The following is a 23,686-nucleotide window of genomic DNA, read 5'->3' as shown; positions in this document are numbered from 1 at the left end:
TTATGTCCCCAAAAGGTTTTTTAAAGCTTAGTGACCTACAATAATAACAATCGCGGTTTTGCTCGTCTGCAATTTGGGCAGGGCTGTCTCTGCTCCACGCTGCGATGGGTGGGAGAGCTTCCAAGATGGCGCGCTATCCTGGCTGGTGGCTGGTGGGGGCTTCAGGGTGGAGAGAGGACGAGGAACACATTCCCGAAGTCGGGCCCTTCTGCACGCCAGGCTGCAGGCAAGCACGGCCTGAGCTCTTGGGCCGAGTCTCAGTGGCTGGAAGTCGGTGAGGCCGCCTGCCCTAAAGCCTCCGGTGGCCTCTGGCCCGCGAGCGTCACGCCCAGACATCACGTCACCCGCTGCAAGTTTTCACCTGGGCCCACCCCCTCCTTCTCCCTTTAAAACGCAGCGCTTTCCCCGCCTCAGTCGTTATTGAGTAAAATCCATTTCACAGCTTTGGCCCACGTCCGGCTTCGTTTGTCTGCGATGCTGCCTTTCTGACGCACTTGCTCTGTGAGGAGCACCTTGCCCTTCGCGCAGGGACCCCGCTCCGCTCTGCAGGGACCCATCAGGGCTGCCCTCGAGGGAGGCTGCCCGCTGCAAGTGGCGGGGTGCAGAGCCCCGGGACGGCATGAAGACCCCCAGTAAGAGGAGGACGCGAGGGTCTGAGCATGGACCCCAAATCCTCTGCCACTGAGCAGACCTGGTGAATATCACCGTGACCCACTGCGCAGGCCGGCAAACCGAGGCTGATGGATGCCCTCCGCGCTGCTCTGATGAGGGCCTGGCCTCACCTGGGCCCCCGCCCTTCTGCCGGCTTTGCCCGCTCGCGGCTGCTGGGCTCCCTCCTGGACCCCACCAGGGGACCCAGAACCTGCCCTTTTACCCACAAATGGGAGAGGACTCTAAAGTTCCAGCACGTAGGGGTTAGCATCCGAGGCCACCCTTCCTGGCTGTCTGTCCTTGGGCACGTCACTTTCTAAGGTCAGCCTCACCTGCAGGAGGGGGTGACAGCGTCCGCCTCGCCAGGTAGAGATCAGCGGCTGCGAGGCCCCGCCGGCCTCCCGCCGCCAGAGAGCGCTGCAGGCCCCGCGGACCCTCTCGCTTCCTCGCCGTTCCCCCCCAACCCCCGCCGCGCTGTTTTGCTGCCGGGTGTTCCGGAAGTCGGGCTCCGAGGGCAGCTTCCGGTTCCGGGGCGGCCGTGGCGGTGGCGGGGAGCCGGTGCGATGGGCCATCGCTAGAAGTGATTGGGCAGCGGCTGCTGGCGAGACAGACCCTCCCGGGGTCCGAGGCGGGGGTCGCGCGGCCCCTTCGGGAGTGGCTGCGCGCGGCGGGGCTGGCCGTTCGCCCCGAACCCCAACCCCGGACGGTGGATCCGAATGAATGGGCGAACGGTGGACGACTGACTTGCGCTGGTCTTCTCCCGAGTGAGGCGTCGGCAGCGAGCAGCGGCGAAGGGACGGGGACAGAATGAACCGGGCCAAGCCCACCACCGTCCGCAGGCCCAGCGCTGCGGCCAAGCCTTCGGGTGCGCGACCTCTCCCGGCGGCGCGGCTTCGGGGCTTCCGGCCTGGCTCCTCTGTCGGGTCGCGGCTTCGTTACTCCGAGCCGAACGCGGTTTCCAGGAATGGGGTCTCGAAGGGCAGCCCTTGGTCCCGGCGGCTCTGGGAGTCGCGAGCCGGGAGGAGGGGGCAGCACAAACACAGTGGCTAAAAGCAGGCTGGAGCCAGACTGGCCTCAGCCCCGCGCTTTGCCACTCCAAGCTGTGTGGCCTTGGGCACGTTACTTAACCTCTCTGTGCCTGGCTGTCCTCACCTGTAAAGTGAGAGTAATGCTGCCTGTTCCAGAAACTCGTTGAGGGTTAAGGGGACTGACACTCGTCCACAAGAGGTGGCCTGGTCTGTAGTAAGCTCCGTGTGGCTGGCTGTCGTTGCTCCCGTCATACGGTCCCAGCTCTGCCGTGGACTTGCTGGGTGACTGGTTTCTTGCCTCCCCCAGCCCTTGTTTAATCCCCTCGGAAATCACAGGAGGTTGGAGTTGGTCTCGGACACCCCTTCCACCTCGGCCACTGTGTGAAGGTGCCCGTTTCTCCATGTCTCTTCTCTGCAGGGCACCCTCCTCCAGGAGACTTCATTGCTCTGGGCTCGAAGGGTCAGGCCACTGAATCGAAAGCGGCATCCACCCTGCTGAAGCCTGCCCCTTCCAGCCTGCCCTCGGAGCGCAAGCGGGATGCTGCGGCTGCTCTGGCGGGCGCCTCGGCCCTGACCGGGCTCACCAAGCGCCCGAAACTCTCCTCCACACCCCCTCTGAGTGCCCTGGGACGCCTGGCTGAGGCCGCAGTGGCAGAGAAACGTGCTATCTCTCCCTCGATTAAGGAGCCGTCTGTGGTCCCGATTGAAGGTAAAGTCAGTCCCTGACGTCCCCCAGAGAATGTAGCCCACGCCTTGTCTGTGCCCCAGGGGTTTGGAACGGCCACTTCCGGCTTAGCCCTGTAGGTGGAGTGTAGGTCCTTTGGAGCATGGAGGACAGGAGTCATCTGCAAGTTTGTTTTTCAAAGCACCTCTCGTAAGGGTGCCTTCACCCCACTGTGCTTCAGATTCTGTGACAGCGATGGGAAGTGCTTGTGTCGCTCAGGGCAAGACGGCACAGGAGGTCTGGGGCCCAAATGGGCTGCTGCCACGTAGCGGGAGCAGCGTTGACGGCGCGCATCTCGGTGGCCTTCTCTCTGAAGCAGACAGGGCATGTGCCAGGGCCTCCTGGATTGGAAAGCCTTGTACGGATTTCCATTGTCCCAGCTCCAGGGGCGGAGCTGATGTGAGACTGATGCACTCCTGGGGGCCGCCAGCGCCTGCCCTCTGGGAACGGGCTCGCTCCACTGTGACAGGCTCTGCTCTGAGCATGGGGGGTACAGGGCAGCACATGCAGACAGGTGCTGTTCTCGTAGCCTGTGCGTCTCGTGAGGACCCCTCTCCCCCCGGGATAAGGAGGTTTGTGTTGCCTCCTCCTTTCTCCTGGCTCCTGACAATGAAGGCCTTACCTCCCTGCTCTTATTCTCCTAGCTGGAAAGGTCATACGACAGCGTTAAAGACAGATTATAGCTGATCCACAAGCCCGCTGTTTACACGAGAGCTTTTAATTTTGTGTGCCCCTAATGTTCCCTTACTTTTTTGTACCATCTTTTCGTTGATCATTTCTAGTGGCCCCACGATGCCCTGTAGATCAGGTCTGTTAAACATCATACCAGTCCCAGGTGTTGAGCGTACAGGTGCTCACGGGACAGCCTCCGGAGAGGGAAGGCCCATCAGGGAACTGTAGCGTGAAATTGAGCCTGAAAGGCTGGATGGGATCTTAACAGGCAGTGCAGGCTGTTGGAGGAGAAACCACTGAGGGGAGGTCCGCGTCCTGGAGCGGGACCTGTGCTTGGGGAACAGGGCACGCAGTGGCCAGAGCCGAGGCGGAGGACGGGGCTGGAGCAGTGCTTTGGGAGCTGAGTCAGACCTTCGGTTCAGGGCCCTCCCCTGGCGGCTGGTGCCCGTCAGGCCTGGAAGCGCTGGCGGGGCCGAGTCCTGACTCAGGCCACGGCCCTCTGCGCGGCTGGCTGTGCTTCGGTATTGTTTTACCATTGCGTGACTCCCAGAAAAGGTGGCTCTGAAGGTTGGATGGAATGCGATTCTGAAGAGCACGTCCAGAACGATAGCGTATTTTACAAACACCTTCAGCAGAACGGAGAAAAGGCTGACTGAGCTACTTATAGCACGTGGTGCTTGGGACATCTCCACGGCCAGGACGTTCCGTAGCTCTGGTCCATGTTTCCTGCCTATCTGTCATTTTCCCCGGCACATAGAAGGCGCTCAGGGGCTCCTGTTGAATTCTCTGTGTTCAGTGCAGTTAAGTTAGAAATCAGCAACAACGCCTCCTTCCATTGTTTGGGTATCTAAAAACACAATCCTAAAAAACCCCTTGGGAAGTGAGAGAATAGGTAGAACGGAACAGTCCCAAACGCAGCGCAGAGCAAACATGGGTTGGAGCCGAAGCCCGGCCGAGAGGGACCCTCAGAGGAGCGGGGACTCAAGTGCGGGCAGGGGCTGTGCCGGAGCTGCGGTTCCCATCGGAGAAGGAAGGTGGGGGACAGGACGCGCGCAAGGAAGTGAAGAGGAAAGGAGTGGAGAGCAGAGCAGAGGGCAGCTGTGTAGGAAGAGGCTCGAAGCCCCCAGTGGGTTCCTTGCAAAGACAGAGCAGAAAAGCCTCTGCGGGACAGACCCAGGGAGGGACGGCAAAGAAGCGGCCACGACAGAAGAGAAGGAAGGCTGCGGGTGCATCGTGCTGGCTAACTTAAAAGCTTAGAAAAAATGTCCAACTTGTAGGAAAGTAGGCGTTGCAAGAACAGATCACCCTGGGGTAGCCGTGTGGGTGTGGCGAGAGGGCCGTGGTGGCACCTGGCTAAGGCCGACCCTTCGTGGTCTTGGTCGTTCCCGCGGGTCGGGGCAGCATCTGCCCGGCGTCGGCCTCCTGGGAGACCGGCTCAGCCCTGAGACCCTCGCCGGCCGGTCTCTGGTGGTTGGCCCAGTCAGCCCGTGGCCTGGGGCCCCCGCGAGCCTCTGCTCGGAGCTGCCTGCCTGACAAGGCCCCGTCTCCCCCGCCAGTCCCGCCTGCGGTGCTGCTGGACGAGATCGAGGCGGCCGAGCTGGAGGGCAACGACGACAGGCTGGAGGGAGTGCTGTGCGGGGCCGTGAAGCAGCTGAAGGTCACGCGGGCCAAGCCGGACAGCACCCTGTACCTGAGCCTCATGTACCTGGCCAAGATCAAGCCCAACATCTTCGCCACGGAGGGGGTCATCGAGGTGAGGGCCGGGCGTCCCCTCCTCCGTCCTGGGAAGGGGCAGATGGAGGCAAGACAGGCCTCCCTGGCCACCACGCCGTCTCTTGCAGGCTCTGTGCAGCCTCCTGCGGCGGGACGCCTCCATCAACTTCAAGGCCAAGGGGAACAGCCTGGTGTCCGTGCTGGCCTGCAGCCTCCTCATGGCCGCGTACGAGGAGGATGAGAACTGGCCCGAGATCTTTGTCAAGGTGAGTGGGCCTCTCCCAGGAGGTCGCTGCTGCAGTGAAGGGGGCAGAGGGCCGTGGGAGGTGGGCTGCGCCGCTGGAGCCCTGGGGCGAGAGAGGGGCAATTGAACGCGTTCTTCCTGGAGGGCTGTGTCTGGCGGCCCAGCTCCTGTCCGCTGGGGCCCTGGGGAAGCACCCGGCTCGCTCGTTCCCGTGGCGCCGCTGGGACGTGGCAGAGGGCAGGCAGGAGGTGCAGGCCTTGTCCTCACAGGTGTACATTGAAGACTCCCTGGGGGAGCGGATCTGGGTGGACAGCCCGCACTGCAAGACCTTTGTGGACAACATCCAGACGGCCTTTAACACCAAGATGCCCCCCAAGAGCGTGCTCCTGCAGGGGGAGGCGGGGCGCAGCGGAGGGGAACTCAGTGCCGGTGAGAGAGGCTGGGCGGCCGGGCCGGGGTTCCCCGCGGGAGGGGCCGGGGCGGTTCGCCTCCCTCCACGGCGCCAGGCACCACCGGGGGCGTGGGTGCCCGAGGGCCGGCTGGGCGCACGTATCCACGAGGCGCTCGTGTGCAGGGAGCAGCCCCCACCCCTCCCTCACCGAGGAGGAGGACAGCCAGACGGAGCTGCTGATCGCGGAGGAGAAGCTCAGCCCCGATCAGGAGGGCCAGCCCATGCCCAGGTAGGTGCGCTGCGCGGCCCCGCCCTGCCAGGCCCCGCCCCCCGGAGAGCCCGCGCGCCCGCCTTCCCGCCCGCCTGCCTTCCCCCCTCTGGCCTAGGTACGAGGAGCTGGCGGAGAGCGTGGAGGAGTACGTCCTCGACGTGCTGCGCGACCAGCTCACGCGGCGGCAGCCCATTGACAACGTCTCGCGGAACCTGCTGCGGCTGCTCACCTCCACCTGCGGCTACAAGGAGGTGCGGCTGATGGCGGTGCAGAAGCTGGAGATGTGGCTGCAGAACCCCAAGGTGAGGGGCGCCGTGCGCGCGGGGCCCCGCCGGCGGGCCAGGCCACGGGGCTGACGCGTGCCCACCGGCCCGGCCGCCCCACAGCTGACCCGGCCGGCCCAGGACCTGCTCATGTCCGTGTGCATGAACTGCGGCACGCACGGCCCCGAGGACATGGACGTCATCTCCCACCTGATCAAGATCCGCCTGAAGCCCAAGGTCCTGCTCAACCACTACATGCTCTGCGTCAGGTGCGCCCGGCGGGGGGAAGCGGGGCGGGGGGAAGCGGGGCGGGGGGGCGGCAGGCGGGGGCAGCCCAGCCACTCCGGTGCTCGGCCCACGTCCAGGGAGCTGCTGAACGCGCACAAGGACAACCTGGGCACCACCATCAAGTTCGTGATCTTCAACGAGCTCTCCAACGCACGGAACCCCAACAACATGCAGACCCTCTACGCCGTGCTGCAGCACAGCTCCGCACTGGCACCCAAGGTGGGAGCCCGGCGTGGCCTCACGCCCGCGACCCCCGCCCCGCGCCCAGGCTGGAGACGAGGGCACGGCGGCGGCCGGCGTGGTGCCAAGCCGTGTGTGAGAGGCTCGGGGGTGGGGGGCCCAGGGGCCGGGCCTGGGCGTGCAGCGGGAGCTGGCAGGGGCCTCGTCCGGGGGCTCTGGGAAGACCTCCTGCAGCCTGGTGAGGACGGAAGCTGACGGGCAGCCCCGGCAGCTGCTGGCGCTCTCTGTCCCCCAGTTCCTGGCCATGGTGTTCCAGGACCTGCTGACCAACAAGGACGACTACCTGCGGGCCTCGCGGGCCCTGCTGCGCGAGATCATCAAGCAGACGAAGCACGAGATCGACTTCCAGGCCTTCTGCCTGGGGCTCATGCAGGAGCGCAGGGAGCCCCAGTACCTGGACATGGAGCTCAAGGTGGGCAGCCCCCGGCCCGCGCGGGCTGCCTAGCGCTCGGGTCCCGCCCAGCCGTTTCCCCTGTGCCGTCTGGAGTGCACCTGGCTGGGATTGGTGCCCCGTGTGCATGGCGGCCCAGCCCGGAGGCAGCGGAGGCTGCATCCTGCGAGGTCCAAGGAGGGACTGGCCGGGTGCCCCCAGGGGAGCCGGTGACCTCGGGGCTGGGTGTGGAGGTGGGCAGAGCTGTAGCCGGCGGGGCTGGGGAGGCCAGGGCACGGCGTGAGCAGCCAGGGCGACGCAGATGGTGCACAGAGGGCCGTAGATTTTGGGGTGTTTGGGGGCAGCGGGAGGTGCCGCTGGAGAGCAGGACTTGGGGCCGGGGGTGGAGGGCCTCTTCTCGGGAGGGCGGGCTTTGTCCAGCTCTGTTGTCTGAGCCTCCTCCCTGTGGCCCGGCCTGGCCTTGCCGCTGGCCGGTCCTTGGTCCCAAGGCCTCCTTCCGCCCAGCGTCCTCCTGTCCCGGCGGCTCGTGTGCCCAGGGCCTGGGCAAGGGACGCAGACCCCGCTGAGCCGGGCTGTGCTTGCAGGAGCGCTTCGTGGTGCACATCACAGACGTGCTGGCCGTGTCCATGATGCTGGGCATCACGGCCCAGGTGAAGGAGGCCGGCATCGCCTGGGACAAAGGAGAGAAAAAGAGTAAGGCTCCGGGCCTGGCAGTGGTGGGTGCTTCCGTGGCTGCAGGCTGTCCCCGAGGCCCAGGCAGGGGGCGGGAAGGGGCGCCTCCACGGCACAGCTCCTGGAGACCGAGGGAGCTTGTGGAACCTGCTGGTTCCTGTTCCTCCCATGTGGGCTGAGAACACCAGCTCCTGGTCCAGGCCCGTTGTCTGCTTGGATGGTTGGTTCACGTGGGTCCTGGTGCCGCTGTGAAGGCGTTTCGGGCTTGTGGCCCTTGGGCCGGGGTAGGTGGGGAAGCAGGGCGGTGGTGTTTGGGCCAGCCGGCTTTGGGTCGCGGCTGATCCTGGGGAGGCCTGGCTGCACAGGCCACTTAAGCGATTGGCTGGAAGAACACTTGGAACCGAGGGTTTCAGTTCCCCGAGTTGCCCTGGGCCTGTGAGGACGGTCAGGTGTTCGCTGAACCTTATCCTAGCCGAGTTCCCCACTCCATCTCAGGTCCGCCTTCCTAACCTGCAGACAGTGCAGGATGCTTGTGCTGCGCCTGGCCTTGAACTAGACCCTCTGGCTGCCGTGCGGGCTCTGTAACTGTCTTGTACCCGCAGACCTGGAGGTGCTGCGCTCCTTCCAGAACCAGATCGCCGCAATCCAGCGGGACGCCGTCTGGTGGCTGCACACCGTCGTCCCCTCCATCAGCAAGCTGGCCCCCAAGGACTACGTGCACTGGTGCGGCCGCTGCTCTTCTGCGCGGGATGAGCAGCCACTCCCTGGTCTGACCGGTGACGAGTGACAGGGCTCACACATAGGTGGCAGGTCACCGGCTGGCACTAGCCTCTTAGGAACCAGAGGAGCCGGTGGGCAGCAGCCGGCCCTTGTGTGGTGTCAGGGCCTCGGGCAGAGCCTTCTCTTACAAGGGGAGGTGGGGTCCCGTCTGACCAGGGTTGGGAGCCCCCTGCTGGGGGCTCTGTCACCTGCCAGCCCCCCAGGCCTTATTGGGGGGTGGCTGGAGGCCCTGCAGAGGCCATGGGGTTGCCGAGCTCAAGAATCGGGCGGCCCCTCTGCACGTGCAGCTTCGCAGCCCGTGGGGGCTGACAGGGTTGGTGGGGGGCCCTGTCTACTCCAACCCTGATGGCTCTCTCCACCCTGCAGCCTCCACAAGGTGCTCTTCACAGAGCAGCCCGAGACCTACTACAAATGGGACAACTGGCCACCCGAGAGTGACCGCAAGTGAGCATGCCTTCCGGCCCTGCGCCACGAGGGCTGCCCAGGCCAGGCTCACTGAAGCAGCCCAGAGACTGTCTGGTCTTGGTCAGGGTCACCGTCCCTGTCCCGCTTCGCACGCCCTGTGCCGCTTTTCCCAAGGGTGTGGTGTCTCTGCTACGTCACCTGCAACCCTCCTGGGGACTCAGCCGGTGCCTGTGCCCCGGGACTCCCCAGCTCCCTGCCCCTCCTCGCTTCCAAGCAGCTGCACACGCATGTTTCCTCCCTCAGCAAGTGTCGTGCTCTGTTCCCTGAGCCTGGGGACACCCTGCCCTGTGCTGACAGGCCGGTCCCATCTGTCCCCACTGTGGGCCCGGTCAGCGTGCTCATCTCACACCCGCCTGTGCTCCATGCCCGTCTCGTGTCACAGCTCGGGGGCTGCGGGACGAGGCTGGGCTCCCCTCACATTCCTCCTCGGGACGGCGGGGTGTGGTCCACAGGGGCATCGGGCACAAGTGGCCACGGGGAGGGTGGGCGGCTGCTCCCTCCTCGCCCGCCGTGGGGGTGGGCGGCCCCGGCGGGTTTGGGGTGGGCTCCCGCCAGCCCAGCCTCTCCCTGCTGTGCCCGCAGCTTCTTCCTCCGCCTCTGCTCAGAGGTTCCCATCCTGGAGGACACGCTGATGCGCATCCTGGTCATCGGGCTGTCACGGGAGCTTCCACTGGGCCCCGCCGATGCCATGGAGCTGGCCGACCACCTGGTGAAGCGGGCTGCAGCCGTGCAGGCCGACGGTGAGGGCCTCGGGCTTTGTCCCGCCCCCTGTGGGTGATGGCCTCCTGCCACTGGGCTCCACCCCCGCTGCTGACCTCATGGGCATCGGGCATCAGGCTGCGCGTGTGTCTTGGACGGCAACCTAGTCCTTAGGCTAATTCTGGAGCTCATCCTGGACTTGTGCCCATTCTCGTGTGGTTGAACTTCGGCAGGAGTGTGTGTCTCTCGCGTCTTTAACGGGCCACTGCGGTGGCCTTGTGCAGAGCAGTCCCTGTTCTAGAGCGTACGTGTGTCCCGTTGCCGATGGGCCTGGAGCTGACCCTTCAGTGTGGTGGGGCTCGCTGCCTCCCCGGGGGCTCTGCCCTAGCGCTTCTGCTCCAGAAACGGGCGTGGTCACGTCTCGGCCCTGCCCCGAGCCCAGCTGCGCTGTGCTGTCCCCGGTCCTGCCTGCTCCCCTCCAGATCGGGTGCCACGTGGTGGAGACGTGCCCCGGCTCCCCAGGCCAGCTCACGCTGGCTGCGTGTCATTGCATCCTGCCCTGTGCCCGTGTCGTCCCCGGCCCCCCCTGCCCCGTCTCCTCGCTCTCTGATGTCCACAGCCTGAGTATGGGCCTGGACATCCACCGAGTGAGCCGTGTGTGCTTTCTGGGTTTCAGACGTGGAAGTGCTGAAGGTGGAGAGGATCCAGCTGATCGACGCTGTTCTGAACCTGTGCACCTACCATCACCCGGAGAACATCCAGCTCCCGCCTGGGTGAGGCTCCAGGGGCCCGTCCACAGACACCCATGAGGCTGGGCCGCGGCGAACGACCCGAGGCCTGGTTGACTGCCGTGGCCTGGGTCTCTGACCTGCTCCCTTTCTGGTCTTTGTCACTTAGATGCTTGCTCCCTGTGTGTGAACACGTTCACGGTGTTTTCTAGACAGCATGAGCTCGTGCTCTGTTTCCTGAAGCCGCTTGACTGAGACGCGGTTCTCGTTTCTCATGTGCTTCACTCATCCGAAGCTTGTGACTTGGTGCTTTCAGTACGTTCGTGGGGTTGTGCAGCCATTGCCGGCCTAACTGTAGAACCACGCCCCCTTAAGGAACCTGTTCCCGCCAGCTGTGGCTCCCCGTCCCCCCGCCCCCAAACCCACAGGCCTTAGACCCCACGAATCAACTCTGTCCCTGTGGATTGGACGTTTTCAGACACTTTATGTAAACAGAGTCATAAAGCGCGTGGTCCTGTGTGGCTGGCTCCTTCCACTGAGCGCCACGTGTGCGGGGTCCCTCCGACTTTTAGTTTGCGCCTGTGCTCTGTCCCTCCCTGTGGCCAAGCGCAGGCACTGCGTTTTGTTGATCTGTCTGCTGGTTGACGCCCACTTAGGTTGTTTCCACTGTTGTTAACCATGCTGCTGGCAACTCCACGGATACGTTTCTGTGAGGATGTATGTTTTCAATTCTCACGAGGATACCCAGGAGTAGAATTGCTGGGTCACATGTTTAACCTTTTGTGGAACCACCAGACTTTCCCACGGCGGCTGCACCGACCGTTTCACTTTGCCAGCAGAGGGTCCGAGGGTTCCTGTTTCTCCACATCTTTGCTGAGACCGAGGGTCCATCTTTTTATTTTAGTCGTTTTAGTGGGTGTGAAGTGGCATCTCACTTTGGCTTTTTTTTTTTGACCGCAGCATGTGGGGTCTTGGTTCCCTGACCAGGGATCAGACCTGTGCCCCCTGCAGTGGAAGTGCAGAGCCCTAACCACTGGACCGCCAGGGAAGTCCCTCATTTTGGCTTTGATTCCATTTCTGTGATCGCTAGTGACATCGAGCAGCTGTTCACGTGCTGGTGGCTGTTTGAACGCCTTCTTTGGAGAGAGGTCTATCTGAGTCCTTGGCCCAGTTTTAAGCTGGGTTGTTTGAGTATTTGTTGTTGGATGGTGAGGGCTCTTTATGGGTTCTGGAGGGAGACCCTTAACACACCTGTGATTTGTAGATATTTCCTTTCTTGGTGCCGTTTGAGACACAAAAGCTCTTTAATCTCGATAAGGTGCAGTTTATTTTTCTTTGGTTTCTTGGGTCTGCGCGTCATGCGTAAGAAACCATTGCCTCATCTAAGGCGTCAAAGATCTATTCCTGTGTTTTCTCCTAAGGGTTTTATAGTTTTAGCCTTAACGTTTAGGTCCGTTATCCAGTTTGAATTTATTTCTGCGTATGGTGTGAGGTGCGGCTCTGACTTCGTTGTTTCATGCGGATGAACCATTGTCCTTTGTGGGTAATCAGTTGACATACGGGTTTATTTCTGGGTCCTCAGTTCTGTTCCATTGACCTAGATGCCTGTCCTCACGCCCACACTTCTGTCTTCATTACTGTAGCTCTGTGCTGGGTTTTGAAGTTGGGAGGTGTGAGTCCTCCAGTTTTATTCTTTTTCAACATTATTTTGGCTTTTCTGGGTCTTCGCATTTCCATGTGAATTTTAGGGTCATCTGGTCAATTTCCACAAAAAAGCCACCCGGGATTGTGGGGGGACTGCGTCCAAGCTGTAGACGAGTTTGGGGAGTGTTGCCAAGTCATCATATCAGATTTATTTCATTTTTCCTAACAGCTTCTTAGCTGCTTTCTGTTGCGTCATCTGAAAGGACTGTTATTACGACAGCACGATGTGTGACTTTTGAAAGTTATGGTTACACGTCGACCGATACTGGGGTGTTTTCTGGTTTTCTGATGCAGAGAATAACAACAGTAGTTAACACTGTCGAGTGTTTGTTACCTTCCCCCTGTTCCCGTGCTGTAGGGTGGGAGGCCAAGGCTGAGGGAAGTAGGGCACATGTCCCGGAGCCCAGAGCTGGGGTGTGGGCCTGAGCGGTGTGCTGGATACAGCCATGCACATCCTGGGGGTGCAAGTCCCAGAGAGGAGTTACTGAGGCTCCAGTGCTGGTGTTCGGGTCTGTGAAGCGGCTGCCGCCATGGCCTGGACCCGTTCCCGTCCAGGACCTCATGGCCCGAGGCTGAGCCATTGACACCTTATGTCCCAGGTACCAGCCTCCGAACCTCGCCATCTCCACCCTCTACTGGAAGGCGTGGCCCCTACTGCTGGTCGTCGCCGCGTTCAACCCAGAAAACATTGGTGAGCCCCCTCTGGCCAGCCGTGGTCCCCTGGGCCGGTGTTGACCTTTCCCTCTTCTGGGCGTCCTGCATGTCAGGACCTGGAGCAGAGCCTGGCTGGGCACTGGAGGATGGGCGTGGGAGGGGGTGGGTCTTCGGCCGGGAGTCCCAGCTACCACCTGCTGTCGCCTTGCTCCCTAGGCCTGGCCGCCTGGGAGGAGTACCCCACACTGAAGATGCTCATGGAGATGGTGATGACCAAGTAAGTGGCTCGCCGCTCTGGGACCGGGAGGGCGGGCCCACCGGTGCTGCACTAGGAGTGGGGCGCGCTGGGCCTCCCACTGCTCTGCGGTCTCCCTACTCTGCAGGGCTGTCCCCTCGCTGGACTGGGGGCAGTGGGATCAAGCGACGCCATGTGCTGTGGGGCCCTGGGCCCTCCTGGGTGGCACGCGTGTTGCCATGGGCGTGGGGACGGTCAGGCTGATGATGCTGTGACATGGGAGGCGTAGAGCGGAGGGGTCCAGAGCCAGAGGGTGCGGCGGGATGGAGACGGGGTCAGCAGCAGGGGACTGCCTCTGGACGCGGCAGGCAGCAGATGCCAGGGCCGCTGTGACCATGCTCGCTGCGAGCCGCGAGCTGAGGAAGCGGTGTGGGCGCCTGGGCGGGTGGCGTGTGTGTTCTGTGCTCCTGCAGCGGGGATGGGTGCAGCCTGCCGGCGCACTCGGGGGCAGCGAGGGTCGCTGTGGGACGCTGGCTGAGGTGGAGCAGAGCCCGAGGCCGTGGCGTGTGGGAACCGTGGGGTCTGGGTGCGGCCCGAGGCTGCACGTGGCAGGGCCGTCCTGTGGCTGTCTCAGGAAGCTAGGTTGGATTTTGAACACGGACAGGAGTCCAGCTGTTCGTGCCCCCAGAAAGCCGCGTGTGTCTTTGAAGCTGTGAGTCGGCCTGGGGTGCCCTGTGCGCCCTGGGCCACCTGGCCTGTTGGAAAGGGTCCAGGGGTCCTGTGTGGCCATCCTGGACAGATGCCGCTCGGGTCCAGGATCCTGACACACGTTGGCTGATTTTGGAGGCGCCAGCACTCAGCTGTGTGGGAAGAGAGGGTGGCCGGCTGTGGGCTCTGAGGGCTGCCCAGCTCCCTCATGGGGGTCTGACTGTGACCATGTTGCCGACACCTGCCCCCGGGTCCCTTCCACAGCCTGACGGCTCGAGCTGGGCCTGGGCGAGGGACGCCGTCCTAAGTTCTGACCCCCCACCCTGAGCGCCGCCTGGTGGCAGCCAGCCTTTGGTGGCCCGGCGACAGGTTCCTCCTGCTTGGTCCCCAGCAATTACTCGTACCCACCGTGCACCCTGACGGACGAGGAGACCCGGACTGAGATGGTCACCCGAGAGCTGCAGGTCTCGCAGCGGGAGAAGCAGGAGATCCTGGCGTTCGAGGGGCACCTGGCCGCTGCATCCACCAAGCAGACCATCACTGAGAGCAGCAGCCTGCTCCTGTCCCAGCTCACCAGCCTTGAGCCCCAGTATGCGCTGCGCGGAGCTCGGGCCGGGCCTGGGCTGGCAGGGGCGGGCGGGGGTGCCGCGTCCTGGCCGCTGTCCTGGTTCTCCGCGTGGCTGGCGATGGTGAAGCCGAGAGCCCCCCGTGGCTGGGCTGGGAGGGGAGGGACCGCGGGCCTCAGGGAAGACGGGCAGCTGCCCACAGGTGGGAGGCAGGCGGCCCCGCCCTCACCCGGCACTGTCGACTGGGGAGCCGTGTGCTTGCGGCTTCGACACGCTTGGGTCATGTGGAACTTTCAGAGGGCCGCCCCGGAGGCCTCCCCCTCACGTCCTGGATCAGGTGAAAGGCCTCAACCAGTCCCTCCGCCTCGGGCACCTGCTGTGTCGGAGCCGGAACCCGGACTTTCTCCTCAACATCATCCAGAGGCAGGTGAGTCCCGCTGTGGTCCGGCAGAGGAGGCTGGTGCAGGCGGGCGGGCGGGGAACCTTCTAGGGGCGTCAGTGCGCAGCGGCGTTAGATGAGACCGTGGCCACAAGAGGGCACACCCGGAGACAGGGCTACATGGCGACGGGCTCCTGGGCACACACAGGGCCACCTCGGGAATCCCCACTGGGGGCGGGCAGGTGGGTCGGGGGGCCACGGCAGGCTTAGCCGGAAGGAGCCGTGTGGCTGCCGCCCCGCCCAGGCTTCCTCCCAGTCCATGCCCTGGCTGGCCGACCTGGTGCAGTCCAGCGAGGGCTCCCTGGACGTGCTGCCCGTGCAGTGCCTGTGCGAGTTCCTGCTGCACGACGCTGCCGACGAGCCCGCCTCCGGGGAGGAGGAGGAGGAGGGCGAGAGCAGAGAGCAGAAGGCCAAGAAGCGGCAGGTGGGTGCCCTGCCCCGCCCCCAGCCCCGCCCCAGCCCCCCCCCCCGCCCCCGGCCCTGGAGACCCACCCTGAGGGCCCCCTGTCCCTGCAGAGGCAGCAGAAGCAGCGGCAGCTGCTGGGCCGCCTGCAGGACCTGCTGCTGGGCCCCAGGGCCGACGAGCAGACCACGTGTGAGGTGCTGGACTACTTCCTGCGGCGCCTCGGCTCCTCCCAGGTGGCTTCCCGGGTGCTGGCCACGAAGGTGAGGCGGCCGTCTGGCCCGCTCCTCCCCGCGCACCCCTGCTCTCCCCGTTTTGTTAAGATGGGAGTTTTTGCTCACGCAGACTTGTATTCTAGCTGACTCCTGGGCACAGGAAGGCTGCAGTCATGAGCTGCGCAGGGCTCAGACCTTTCTCCCCCGTCTGGGCCCCCTCCCTGGGTGGTACTGGGAAGCGCCCCGAGAGCAGCTCAGTGGCCGCCTGCCGTGTTTCCCGAGGCACTGGCGGCGGTTTTCCAGGGGAGCCGGCCCGCGCCCCTTCCACCCCAGGCGAGGGCGCTCCGGGCGCACCACACCTCTGCCGGGAAGCGGCCCTCGCGCGTGGCTCTGAGGGAGTGGTGGCCCCGAGACCAGCGCGTGTCTGCTTGCAGGGCCTGTCCCTGGTGCTCTCGGAGGGCAGCCTGCGTGACGGGGAGGAGAAGGAGCCCCCCACGGAGGAGGACTCGGGCGACACGGACGCGCTGCAGGGCTACCAGTGGCTGCTGCGAGACCTGCCCAGGCTGCCTCTGTTCGACAGCGTCAGGACCACCACCGCCCTGGCGCTGCAGCAGGTGAGGGGCCGCAGGCGGGCGGCGGGCTGCACTGCCGGGCATGCGCTCACACGCCCTCCCTCCCCCCCACTCCCCAGGCCATCCACATGGAGACGGACCCGCAGACCATCAGTGCCTACCTGGTCTACCTGTCCCAGCACACGCCCGTGGAGGAGCAGAGCCAGCACAGCGACCTGGCCCTGGTGAGGGGGGCGGGGCTGGGGGACACCGACCAGCCCAGTCGGGCTGCAGGGCCAGCAGGGCCACACCTCGGCTCTGGGCTCTGAGCGCCCAGCTGCCTTGCCGGTGACCCTCTGTCCGGAGCAGGGATCGAGGGAAGGAGCCCCCAGTGCCCTTGTGATCATCCAGGCCTGGTCGCCTCTGTGGCTCTGGGCTGGGGGAGGCGTGGCTTGGCCAACCCAGGAGGCCAAGGGGCAGGAGGCCAGCCCAGGAGTCTGCGGCTGGGGCCCGCATCCCGCTCCCTGCTGGGGAGGCCCTGTGAGCTGAGCACATGCCCGTTTTCTACTTCGTCTTCCTCTTTTCGGGCCGTCTTTCTTCTGACCTTGCTCCCCTGTTAGCGTGTCAGCTGACAGTGATGGAGGTTCTGGAGGCCCTGGGTCTTTGTAGAATGAGTGAGCGGACGGAGTGAGGGAACGGGCTGAAGACAGAGGTCGGTGGGCAGGGGGATTCTGTCCAAGCCTGGGTTCCTCGTCGAGGGGCTGGACAGTAATAATTAAAGTCTGGGGCTGGAGGCCTCGCCCTTCTGAGTCTGGTCCAGGAGCCAGACTGTCCTCACAGGGCTCAGAGAGTGCGTGCCCTGCGTCACTGCTGCAGGTTTCAAGTAAACGTGGTGTCCGGCTGTTTGCAGACGGCCTTTCCCTTCGGGTCTTGAGAAGCGTGTGTTACTGTCGCTCGAGGGCAGATGGCGCCGTGCCCCATGCCTCGCTCTCCTGCTCTCCTCTCCGAGCGAGCGGGGCCGGCCCTCTCCAGGGAGCCTGTCACTTCTTGCTGCCCCTCGCGCCCGCTCGGCAGTTGACAGCCCTGCGCGGCTGCGGGGCTCTCTCTGCGTGTGGGGCCCTTCCGTCCGTCATCGGCCTGCTGCCCGGTGGCGGGGGGTGGTTGAGCAGAGCGGACGTGGCATCGGGGCGGCCTTCCGAGGGGACGGGGCTGTTGGCCAGGCATGACTGGAGGGGGGCCCCACGCCCTCTGACGCCGTGCTCCCCCAGGACGTGGCCCGGCTCATCGTGGAGCGCTCCACCATCATGTCCCACCTGTTCTCCAAGCGCTCCTGCAGCGCCGAGTCGGACGCCGTGCTGGCCGCCCTGCTCTCCATCTTCTCCCGCTACGTGCAGCGCATGCGCAAGAGCAAGGAGGGCGAGGAGGTCTACAGCTGGGTAAGGCAGGCGGGTGCCCTGGGCCCGGCCCCGCGGCCCTCGCCTCGGCCCGCTCACCCCGCTCCTCTTCCTCCAGTCAGAGTCGCAAGACCAGGTCTTCCTGCGCTGGACTAGTGGGGAGACGGCCACCATGCACATCCTGGTGGTCCATGCCATGGTCATCCTCCTGACGCTGGGGCCGCCCCGCGGTGAGCAGCCTGCGGGCGGTGGGGCTGGGTCTCCCGTGGAGGTGGACCCCCTTCCCTGCCCGTCCTGGGGGCGCACGCGAGAGCCCCACGTGGCGGGACCCCGTGCACCGCCGACGCTTCCGATCCACAGGCCGGGGGTTTCCAGACTCCTCGCCGCCTCCGCTCACACGCTGTCCTGTCGTCGTGAGATGCACGCGGGTGTTGCTGGGCACCTCTGTGCCTGCTGCTCTTTGCACTGTGGTTTCTGGAGGTGGAGGTGTCCGCATAAGGCTCTCCAGCCGAGGGGACACTGGTGCCCAGAGCAGTGAGCCCCAGGTCCTCTCCACAGGCCTGGGGTGTGGCCCTCGGCTCGCTGGCCGTGGGCTGTGTCCAGAGCCGGCTGATCCTCTGGCCTCCTGGAACCTCTCTGCCTGGCAGCCTCTCCTTCCCTCCTCCGTGGCTGACGCTGTGGGCTGCTCTGCCACTTACTTGTGTCCAGGGGAGGCTGGCCTTGTGCCGGCCTGGCCTACTGGCTGCCCGGGGCTTTGTGCAGCCTGAGCCCTGGAAGGAGCCGGTTTGGCCAAGCCCACAGAGCCCAGAGAGCCTGCTGGCCCCAGCCTCACACCGTCCCCTGGGCAGCCTGGCCAGCTCTGCACTTCCGTTTCCTCAACTGGGGCTGGGCGGCGCCGCGATTGTGAGGATTACACAAGTCAGCTGTGCAGAGCCTCTGCCGCTGGGCCGCGCTCAGCTCTGGGTAGATTCTTCTCCGTTCTCTGAAGCCCCTGTTCGCACCTGTAAACGGAGGACGCGCTGGCCTTGGCCTTCAGCCTTCAGTGCGGCTGGAGCTCCTAGGGTGGCGAGGTCTGGGAAGGCCTCGCTGAGCCGGCCCTGGTGCTTGCCCTGTTGTCTCTCCCGAAGCTGGTGACGGCGAGTTCCAGGCGCTGCTGGACATCTGGTTCCCAGAGAAGAAGCCCCTGCCCACGGCCTTCTTGGTGGACACGTCGGAAGAGGCGCTGCTGCTGCCCGACTGGCTGAAGCTGCGCATGATCCGCTCGGAGGTCCCGCGCCTTGTGGACGCTGGTACGACCTGGGCGCGGCTCGAGGGGGAGGACCAGGCCTTGCCCCTGCTGTGGGCCTGGTGTGTGTTCTTCCCTCGCCTGGTGGACGCTGGTACGGCTTGGGCGCGGCTCGAGCGGGGCGGTGGGGGGGGACCAGGCCTTGCCCCCTGCTGTGGGCCTGGGTGTGTTCTAGTTGTGGCCTGTGAGAGAGGACAGCTCGGGGGCCTCGGGGGGGGTTCCGGGGCGTCTGTTATTCAGCAGACGTTTGTGGAGCTGTCAGTGCCCTGACAGGTGCCCGCAGGCCCTTGTGGTCAGGCGGGGAGGCTGAGAGCCTCCAGTGAGAAGTGCTGGAGGAGGAACGAAAAAGACCAAGTGGTCCAGGGATTCGGAGGGGAGGAGGAGGGGCTGGGGCCTCCGAGCTGGTTCTGGGGTGCAGAGTGGCCTCGGGCACCCGCCCGTGGTCAGCGTGGTATCCAGCAGAGGTGGCAGACCGGGCAGTTTGGAGGGTGGCTTGGCTGGGGAAGCGCAGCAGGACACACTCAGGGGAGCCTTGACTCTGAGCTGGAGGGAGCGCAGGGCTGGCCCGCAGCCTCAGGACGCAGGGTGGGGTCCTGAGGACCCAGCAGCCACACTTGGAGCTGCCCTCTGGGCCCTGTGCCCCGCCAGGCCCTGCGGGCCGGGGTCACCGGGTGGCAGTGGCTGAGTGAGAGCCGCCCCCAGCCCTGCAGGACCTGGAGCCCCAGCAGCTGCTGCTGTTCGTGCAGTCCTTCGGCATCCCGGTGTCCAGCATGAGCAAACTTCTCCAGTATCTGGACCAGGCGGTGGCCCACGACCCCCAGACCCTGGAGCAGAACATCATGGACAAGAGTGAGAGCCGGGGTCCTCGCCCGAGCACCCCGGGCCCGCCGTGTGGCTGCGGTTGGAGAGCCAGGCTGGGGGTGGAGTGGAACAGCCCCAGGGCAGGGGCTGCGAGCAGGAAGGTGGAGCTGCGTCCACCCCTCGGGTTGGAGAGTAGAGGGAGCTGCGGGCGCTGCCTGATTCTCTGCAGAAAGGCCCTGTCGCCCAGCTTCCCGGGTCCTGGGGAGGCTTGGAGCTCTGCGGGCACCATGCGGAGGGCTTCCCTCCTCCCTGGGGGCCCGTGTTTACCCGTGGCTGCCTCCCTGCAGATTACATGGCTCACCTGGTCGAGGTCCAGCACGAGCGAGGGGCGTCCGGAGGCCAGACTTTCCACTCCCTGCTCACAGCCTCCCTGCCCGCCCGGCGAGGTACCCACCCATCCCGGCTCGCACGGCCACTCGGGAAGCGTTTGCTTCTGCCCGGCGTCCGGGCTTCTGTTTATGGGCCCACGGGCGAGGCTGGGGGTCCCGGGGAGAGAGCCCTCTGCAGGGCCTGGGAGCCCGCTCCTCTCTGGGCGGTGGGCCCCCGGGCGAGCCTGGCCGTGGTCGGCATGGTCCCCGCCACAGCTGGCCGTGATGGCCTCTCAGCCGCCCTGCTCCTCCTTCCCTGCAGACAGCACGGAGGCGCCGAAACCCAAAAGCAGCCCAGAGCAGCCACCGGGCCAGGGCAGGCCCCGGGCCGTGACACAGGTGCGGGTTCTGGGCCCCGAGGACGACCTGGCCAGCATGCTCCTGCAGGTATGGCCCCCCTCCTCCCTGGTCCCTCCTCCCACCTGGAATCCATGGCCAGGGGTTCCCTGGGCACGTGTGTTCTCGCCCCCTCCTCACAGTGACAGGCGCTGCAGAGCAGCGGTGCACGGTTTCCATCTTCACGCTTACACGCCCGTATGCGCACGTGTGTGCACAGGTCCACGCGCTCTTTCCTGGGCCTGTTGCCACGGGCCTCGTCCCAGTCCTTGGCCCCCACCCCACGCCCCTCTGGAGAGTCTGCTGGGGACCGGGCACGCCAGTGCCAACTGCCGGCAGCCTCTGTGGGGTCGGGGTGTGGGCTCTGGGGAAGGCCCCACCTGCCAGCCGCGTGGTCCTGATGGATGCCTTTCTCCAGATCTTCCCGCTGAGCCCCAGCCCGCGGTGGCAGAGCTCCAGTGCGCGCCCTGTAGCCCTGGCGCTGCAGCAGGCCCTGGGCCGGGAGCTGGCGCGAGTCCGCCAGGGGAGCCCCGAGGTGCCAGGCGTCGCGGTGCGCCTCCTGCAGGCCCTCGCCACCCTGCTGAACTCCCCGCACGGCGGCGCCCTGGTCATGGTCATGCACCAGAACCACTTCCTCGCCTGCCCTCTGATGCGCCAGCTCTGCCAGTACCAGGTAGGCCCCGGCACAGCCCTGCGCCTCACTCCCCGAGTCCCCGCGCCCGGGCTCTGCCTCGCGTGGCCAAGGCCCCCGTCCCGCCCCCCAGGCTCGGGGCTCCTGTGGCCAGGCCTCCTCGGGCCCCGGCTCTTGCCCCTAAGTGAAGAGACGCAGCTTTTGCTGCAGAGCTGGGGGTGTGTCCCCCGCTTCTGTGACAGAAGCTTCCCGGGAGCAGGGCAGGAGCGTGCTGGGCTTTCAGCACGTCCCCCACCTGGTTTCGGTAGTCTTGCCACGTTCGCCGTCCTTGCCCCGTGCGTGCCCGTGCGCGCTACCTCCTTGGCCGTTTCTCTCTGAGCCCTGTGAGGACAGGCGGCAGCAGACCCCTCATGGGCTGTGGGTATGGGCGCTAGAGGGGCCCCCGCTGTGGCAGGCGGGATGGTTCCGCCCGGCCCTGGCCCTGTCTGAGCCGTGCTGTGCTGTCCCCAGCGCTGTGTGCCCCAGGACACCGGCTTCTCGTCGCGCTTCCTCAAAGTGCTCGTGCAGACCCTGCAGTGGCTGGACAGCCCCGCTGTGGAGGCCGGGCCTCTGCAGGCCCAGCTCAAGCTGTTTGCCGCCCAGTACTCGGCACGGCGCCGGATCAGCGATGGTGAGGCAGGGTCAATGGTGCCGGCGGGGGTCCTGGGCTCTCTGCCATCGCGTCGGGGGGACCGGGGCCTTGTTCCCAGATGGGCCCCGGGTGGCGTCAGGGTGAGTGGGACCCAGCGGTTTGGGGGTCGGGGCACTGGGAAGGCCCCCCAGGGGGGAGCGTACGTGTGGGAACCGAGGGGAGTCGCCTGCCCGGCACCCCTGGCAGGAGTCCCGTGGGTCACACAGCGCTCCCCTGCAGTGCGGAGCGGGTTCCTGCACCTGGCAGAGGCCCTGACGTTCCGCGGGGACCCGGAAGTGGTCAGCTCCACCATCCGCGCCATCGCAGCCACCCTCAAGTCTGGGGAGGGGTGTGACGTGGAGCCCGAGCTTATCAGCAAAGGTACTCGGGCCCCGGGCGCCACAAAGACCCCGCCTCGCTGCCCCGCACGCAGGTCCCTCTCCTGGGCGCCCCCAGAACAGGGCCCAGGGGCGGGGCTCTCTGTCCTCACGTCCGGTGGCCCCCTGAGCTGGAGTGACACAGGGGCCCTCTCTGCCCCACCCTCAGTCCTCCGGGGTCTGGTTGCCGTGAGGTCGCCTCACCTGGAGGAGCTGCTGGCCGCGATCTTCTCCGCTGCCTCCGCCTTCCCGGCCTCGGGGCCCGTGTCCGTGGTGAGCTCACTGCTGCTGCAGGAGAAGGGGGAGCCCCCGGCCCTGGGGAAGCAGGACTCTGACGGCTGCAGGTGAGCCGGCGGGGCGGGGGCCGGCTGGGAGGGGGAGCGGGGGGCGGCCCTGGCCGGCCGCATCTGAGCCCACCCCACCTTCCCTGCAGCCTGGAGGCTGTGTGGCTGGGACCCTGCTCGGGGCTCCTTGTCGACTGGCTGGAGATGCTGGACCCCGAGGTGATCAGCAGCTGCCCTGACCTGCAGCAGCGGCTGCTGTTCTCCCAGAGCAGCAAGGTGGGCCTCGTTCGCGCACGGCGCCCTGGGCCCACAGTCCGCCCGGCAGCCCCAGGGTGGGGCTGGCTCTCTGTCAGTTCCAGCAGATCCGATGCCGGAGCCTCAGTGGCCAGACGGGTCCCATGTTTCCTCTGAGTGGGTCACCACAGCTGGCCAGATCTGGCCACGGAGGCGGGCGGGGGGTGGGTGGATGGGTCCTTTGTGGGCTCAGGTCCTCACAGGGCACGAGGCGGTAGGGGGAGTGGAGCTCAGCACCCCCTGACGGGGGGTGGGGTCCTCAGAGGGGTCAGAGCCCATGTCAGGGCTCTGCGGGGGTGGCGGGGTCCCCCAGCTCATCTGGCCGTGGGGAAGGTAAGGAAACACTGACCAGATGGCCGGGGAGGGGCTGGGCATCCCCTGCCCGTGGTCCCGCCGCACGCTGGTGGGTCTGCGCTTCTGAGAGCGGCGGTCACGCTCCCGCGCCCCCCGCCTGCCCAGGTGTTCCCACACCCAGGGTTTTGCTCGCGTGTCTCCTGGTCTCTGAGGAGTGGATTCGGTTCAGCCCGTGCTTAACCTGCGGAGTGACCGGCCGGGCTGGGTGGCTTCCCGGGCGGGAGCCTCGGATCTGCCTCGAAACGGACACCTTCCTCTGCTCTGTGCTGGCACACGTGGGCTGTCACCTGCTGACGCTACCCGGCAGAGCTGTCAGCCCGGCGGGGACCATCCCAGGTTTCCTCCCTCCCCAGGGCAAAGGCCATCCTGGCCCGCAGGTGCCGTCTTTCCGACCCTACCTCTTAGCCCTGCTCACGCACCAGTCCAACTGGTCCACGCTGCACCAGTGTATCCACATTCTGCTGGGCAAGAACCGGGAGCAGAGGCGAGTCCCCCAGACCTCTGTCCCCCACCGGCAGGTCTGTTCCTGCCACAGGCAGCGTGGGCCTTGGGGCGCCCCGCGGCAGCCGCCCTGCCCAGACTCCTCCGGGAGCCGAGTTTGGAGGGCAGTGTCGGGGGCCTCGGTGGGGGGCTCTGATCCAGCAGCCTTCCCCCGGCGTCCTCAGGGACCGAGGCCCTCCTGCCTGGCCCAGTGTCCCTTCCCTGGGTGGCCAGCAGGCAGACAGTCGGCTTCACTGTCCTCCGGTCGTGTGAATGGCTGGCATCCGTGCTGTGCTGCGGGGTGCCAGGGGCCCCTGTGCGCGGCTGCAAGCGTGGGGTGGGGCGGGGCCGGGCCGACCTTAGCTTTGCCACTGCGAGCTGCAGAGAGGTCGGGTGGGGCGGCCTGCGTCCCCTGACGGCTGACCTGGGCACCCCCCCCCCCCCCGCCCCGCCTGGAGACGCGCCTGGTGCTCAGCCAGGCCGCCCCACCGCCTCCAGGTTCGACCCCTCGGCCTCCCTGGACTTCCTCTGGGCCTGCATCCACATGCCTCGCATCTGGCAGGGCAGGGACCAGCGCACCCCTCAGGCAGGTGTTGGGGCGTCCCCTGCCCGCAGGGTGGGGTGGCGGGCGGGCGTGGCGAGACGCGCCCGGGCCTG

General features: G+C 65.8%; 1 protein-coding gene across 3 annotated transcripts in view; it reads left to right on the top strand.

The window, feature by feature from the left end:
* The first annotated feature begins 1,190 nt into the window (after positions 1-1,190).
* The window catches only part of INTS1 (integrator complex subunit 1), a 28,827-nt gene continuing 6,331 nt past the window's right edge, over positions 1,191-23,686 (top strand). The window contains exons 1-36 of one of the 3 annotated variants that reach the window (XM_027125560.1): positions 1,191-1,516; positions 2,098-2,388; positions 4,632-4,828; positions 4,917-5,054; positions 5,302-5,461; positions 5,607-5,712; positions 5,804-5,996; positions 6,081-6,226; positions 6,323-6,464; positions 6,721-6,897; positions 7,461-7,569; positions 8,151-8,271; positions 8,695-8,772; positions 9,376-9,533; positions 10,169-10,265; positions 12,524-12,615; positions 12,795-12,855; positions 13,913-14,110; positions 14,385-14,514; positions 14,771-14,950; positions 15,043-15,192; positions 15,579-15,758; positions 15,836-15,940; positions 16,964-17,131; positions 17,208-17,319; positions 18,217-18,378; positions 19,077-19,223; positions 19,523-19,621; positions 19,866-19,990; positions 20,358-20,612; positions 21,081-21,240; positions 21,448-21,621; positions 21,787-21,961; positions 22,051-22,177; positions 22,903-23,033; positions 23,528-23,615. In XM_027125560.1, the coding sequence (XP_026981361.1) occupies positions 1,459-1,516; positions 2,098-2,388; positions 4,632-4,828; positions 4,917-5,054; positions 5,302-5,461; positions 5,607-5,712; positions 5,804-5,996; positions 6,081-6,226; positions 6,323-6,464; positions 6,721-6,897; positions 7,461-7,569; positions 8,151-8,271; positions 8,695-8,772; positions 9,376-9,533; positions 10,169-10,265; positions 12,524-12,615; positions 12,795-12,855; positions 13,913-14,110; positions 14,385-14,514; positions 14,771-14,950; positions 15,043-15,192; positions 15,579-15,758; positions 15,836-15,940; positions 16,964-17,131; positions 17,208-17,319; positions 18,217-18,378; positions 19,077-19,223; positions 19,523-19,621; positions 19,866-19,990; positions 20,358-20,612; positions 21,081-21,240; positions 21,448-21,621; positions 21,787-21,961; positions 22,051-22,177; positions 22,903-23,033; positions 23,528-23,615 (5,190 nt within the window). In that variant the 5' untranslated portion in view covers positions 1,191-1,458. The remainder of the gene's footprint in view (positions 1,517-2,097; positions 2,389-4,631; positions 4,829-4,916; positions 5,055-5,301; positions 5,462-5,606; positions 5,713-5,803; positions 5,997-6,080; positions 6,227-6,322; positions 6,465-6,720; positions 6,898-7,460; positions 7,570-8,150; positions 8,272-8,694; positions 8,773-9,375; positions 9,534-10,168; positions 10,266-12,523; positions 12,616-12,794; positions 12,856-13,912; positions 14,111-14,384; positions 14,515-14,770; positions 14,951-15,042; positions 15,193-15,578; positions 15,759-15,835; positions 15,941-16,963; positions 17,132-17,207; positions 17,320-18,216; positions 18,379-19,076; positions 19,224-19,522; positions 19,622-19,865; positions 19,991-20,357; positions 20,613-21,080; positions 21,241-21,447; positions 21,622-21,786; positions 21,962-22,050; positions 22,178-22,902; positions 23,034-23,527; positions 23,616-23,686) is intronic. The other 2 variants (XM_027125562.1, XM_027125561.1) reach the window with 2 other exon arrangements.

Source organism: Aethalodelphis obliquidens, unplaced genomic scaffold, assembly GCF_003676395.1.
Source record: "Aethalodelphis obliquidens isolate GAN/ISIS:26980383/991018 unplaced genomic scaffold, ASM367639v1 scaffold30, whole genome shotgun sequence".
Lineage (NCBI taxonomy): Eukaryota > Metazoa > Chordata > Mammalia > Artiodactyla > Delphinidae > Aethalodelphis > Aethalodelphis obliquidens.
Note: the sequence above shows the minus strand (reverse complement) of the source record. Positions and strands in the feature narration are given on the sequence as shown.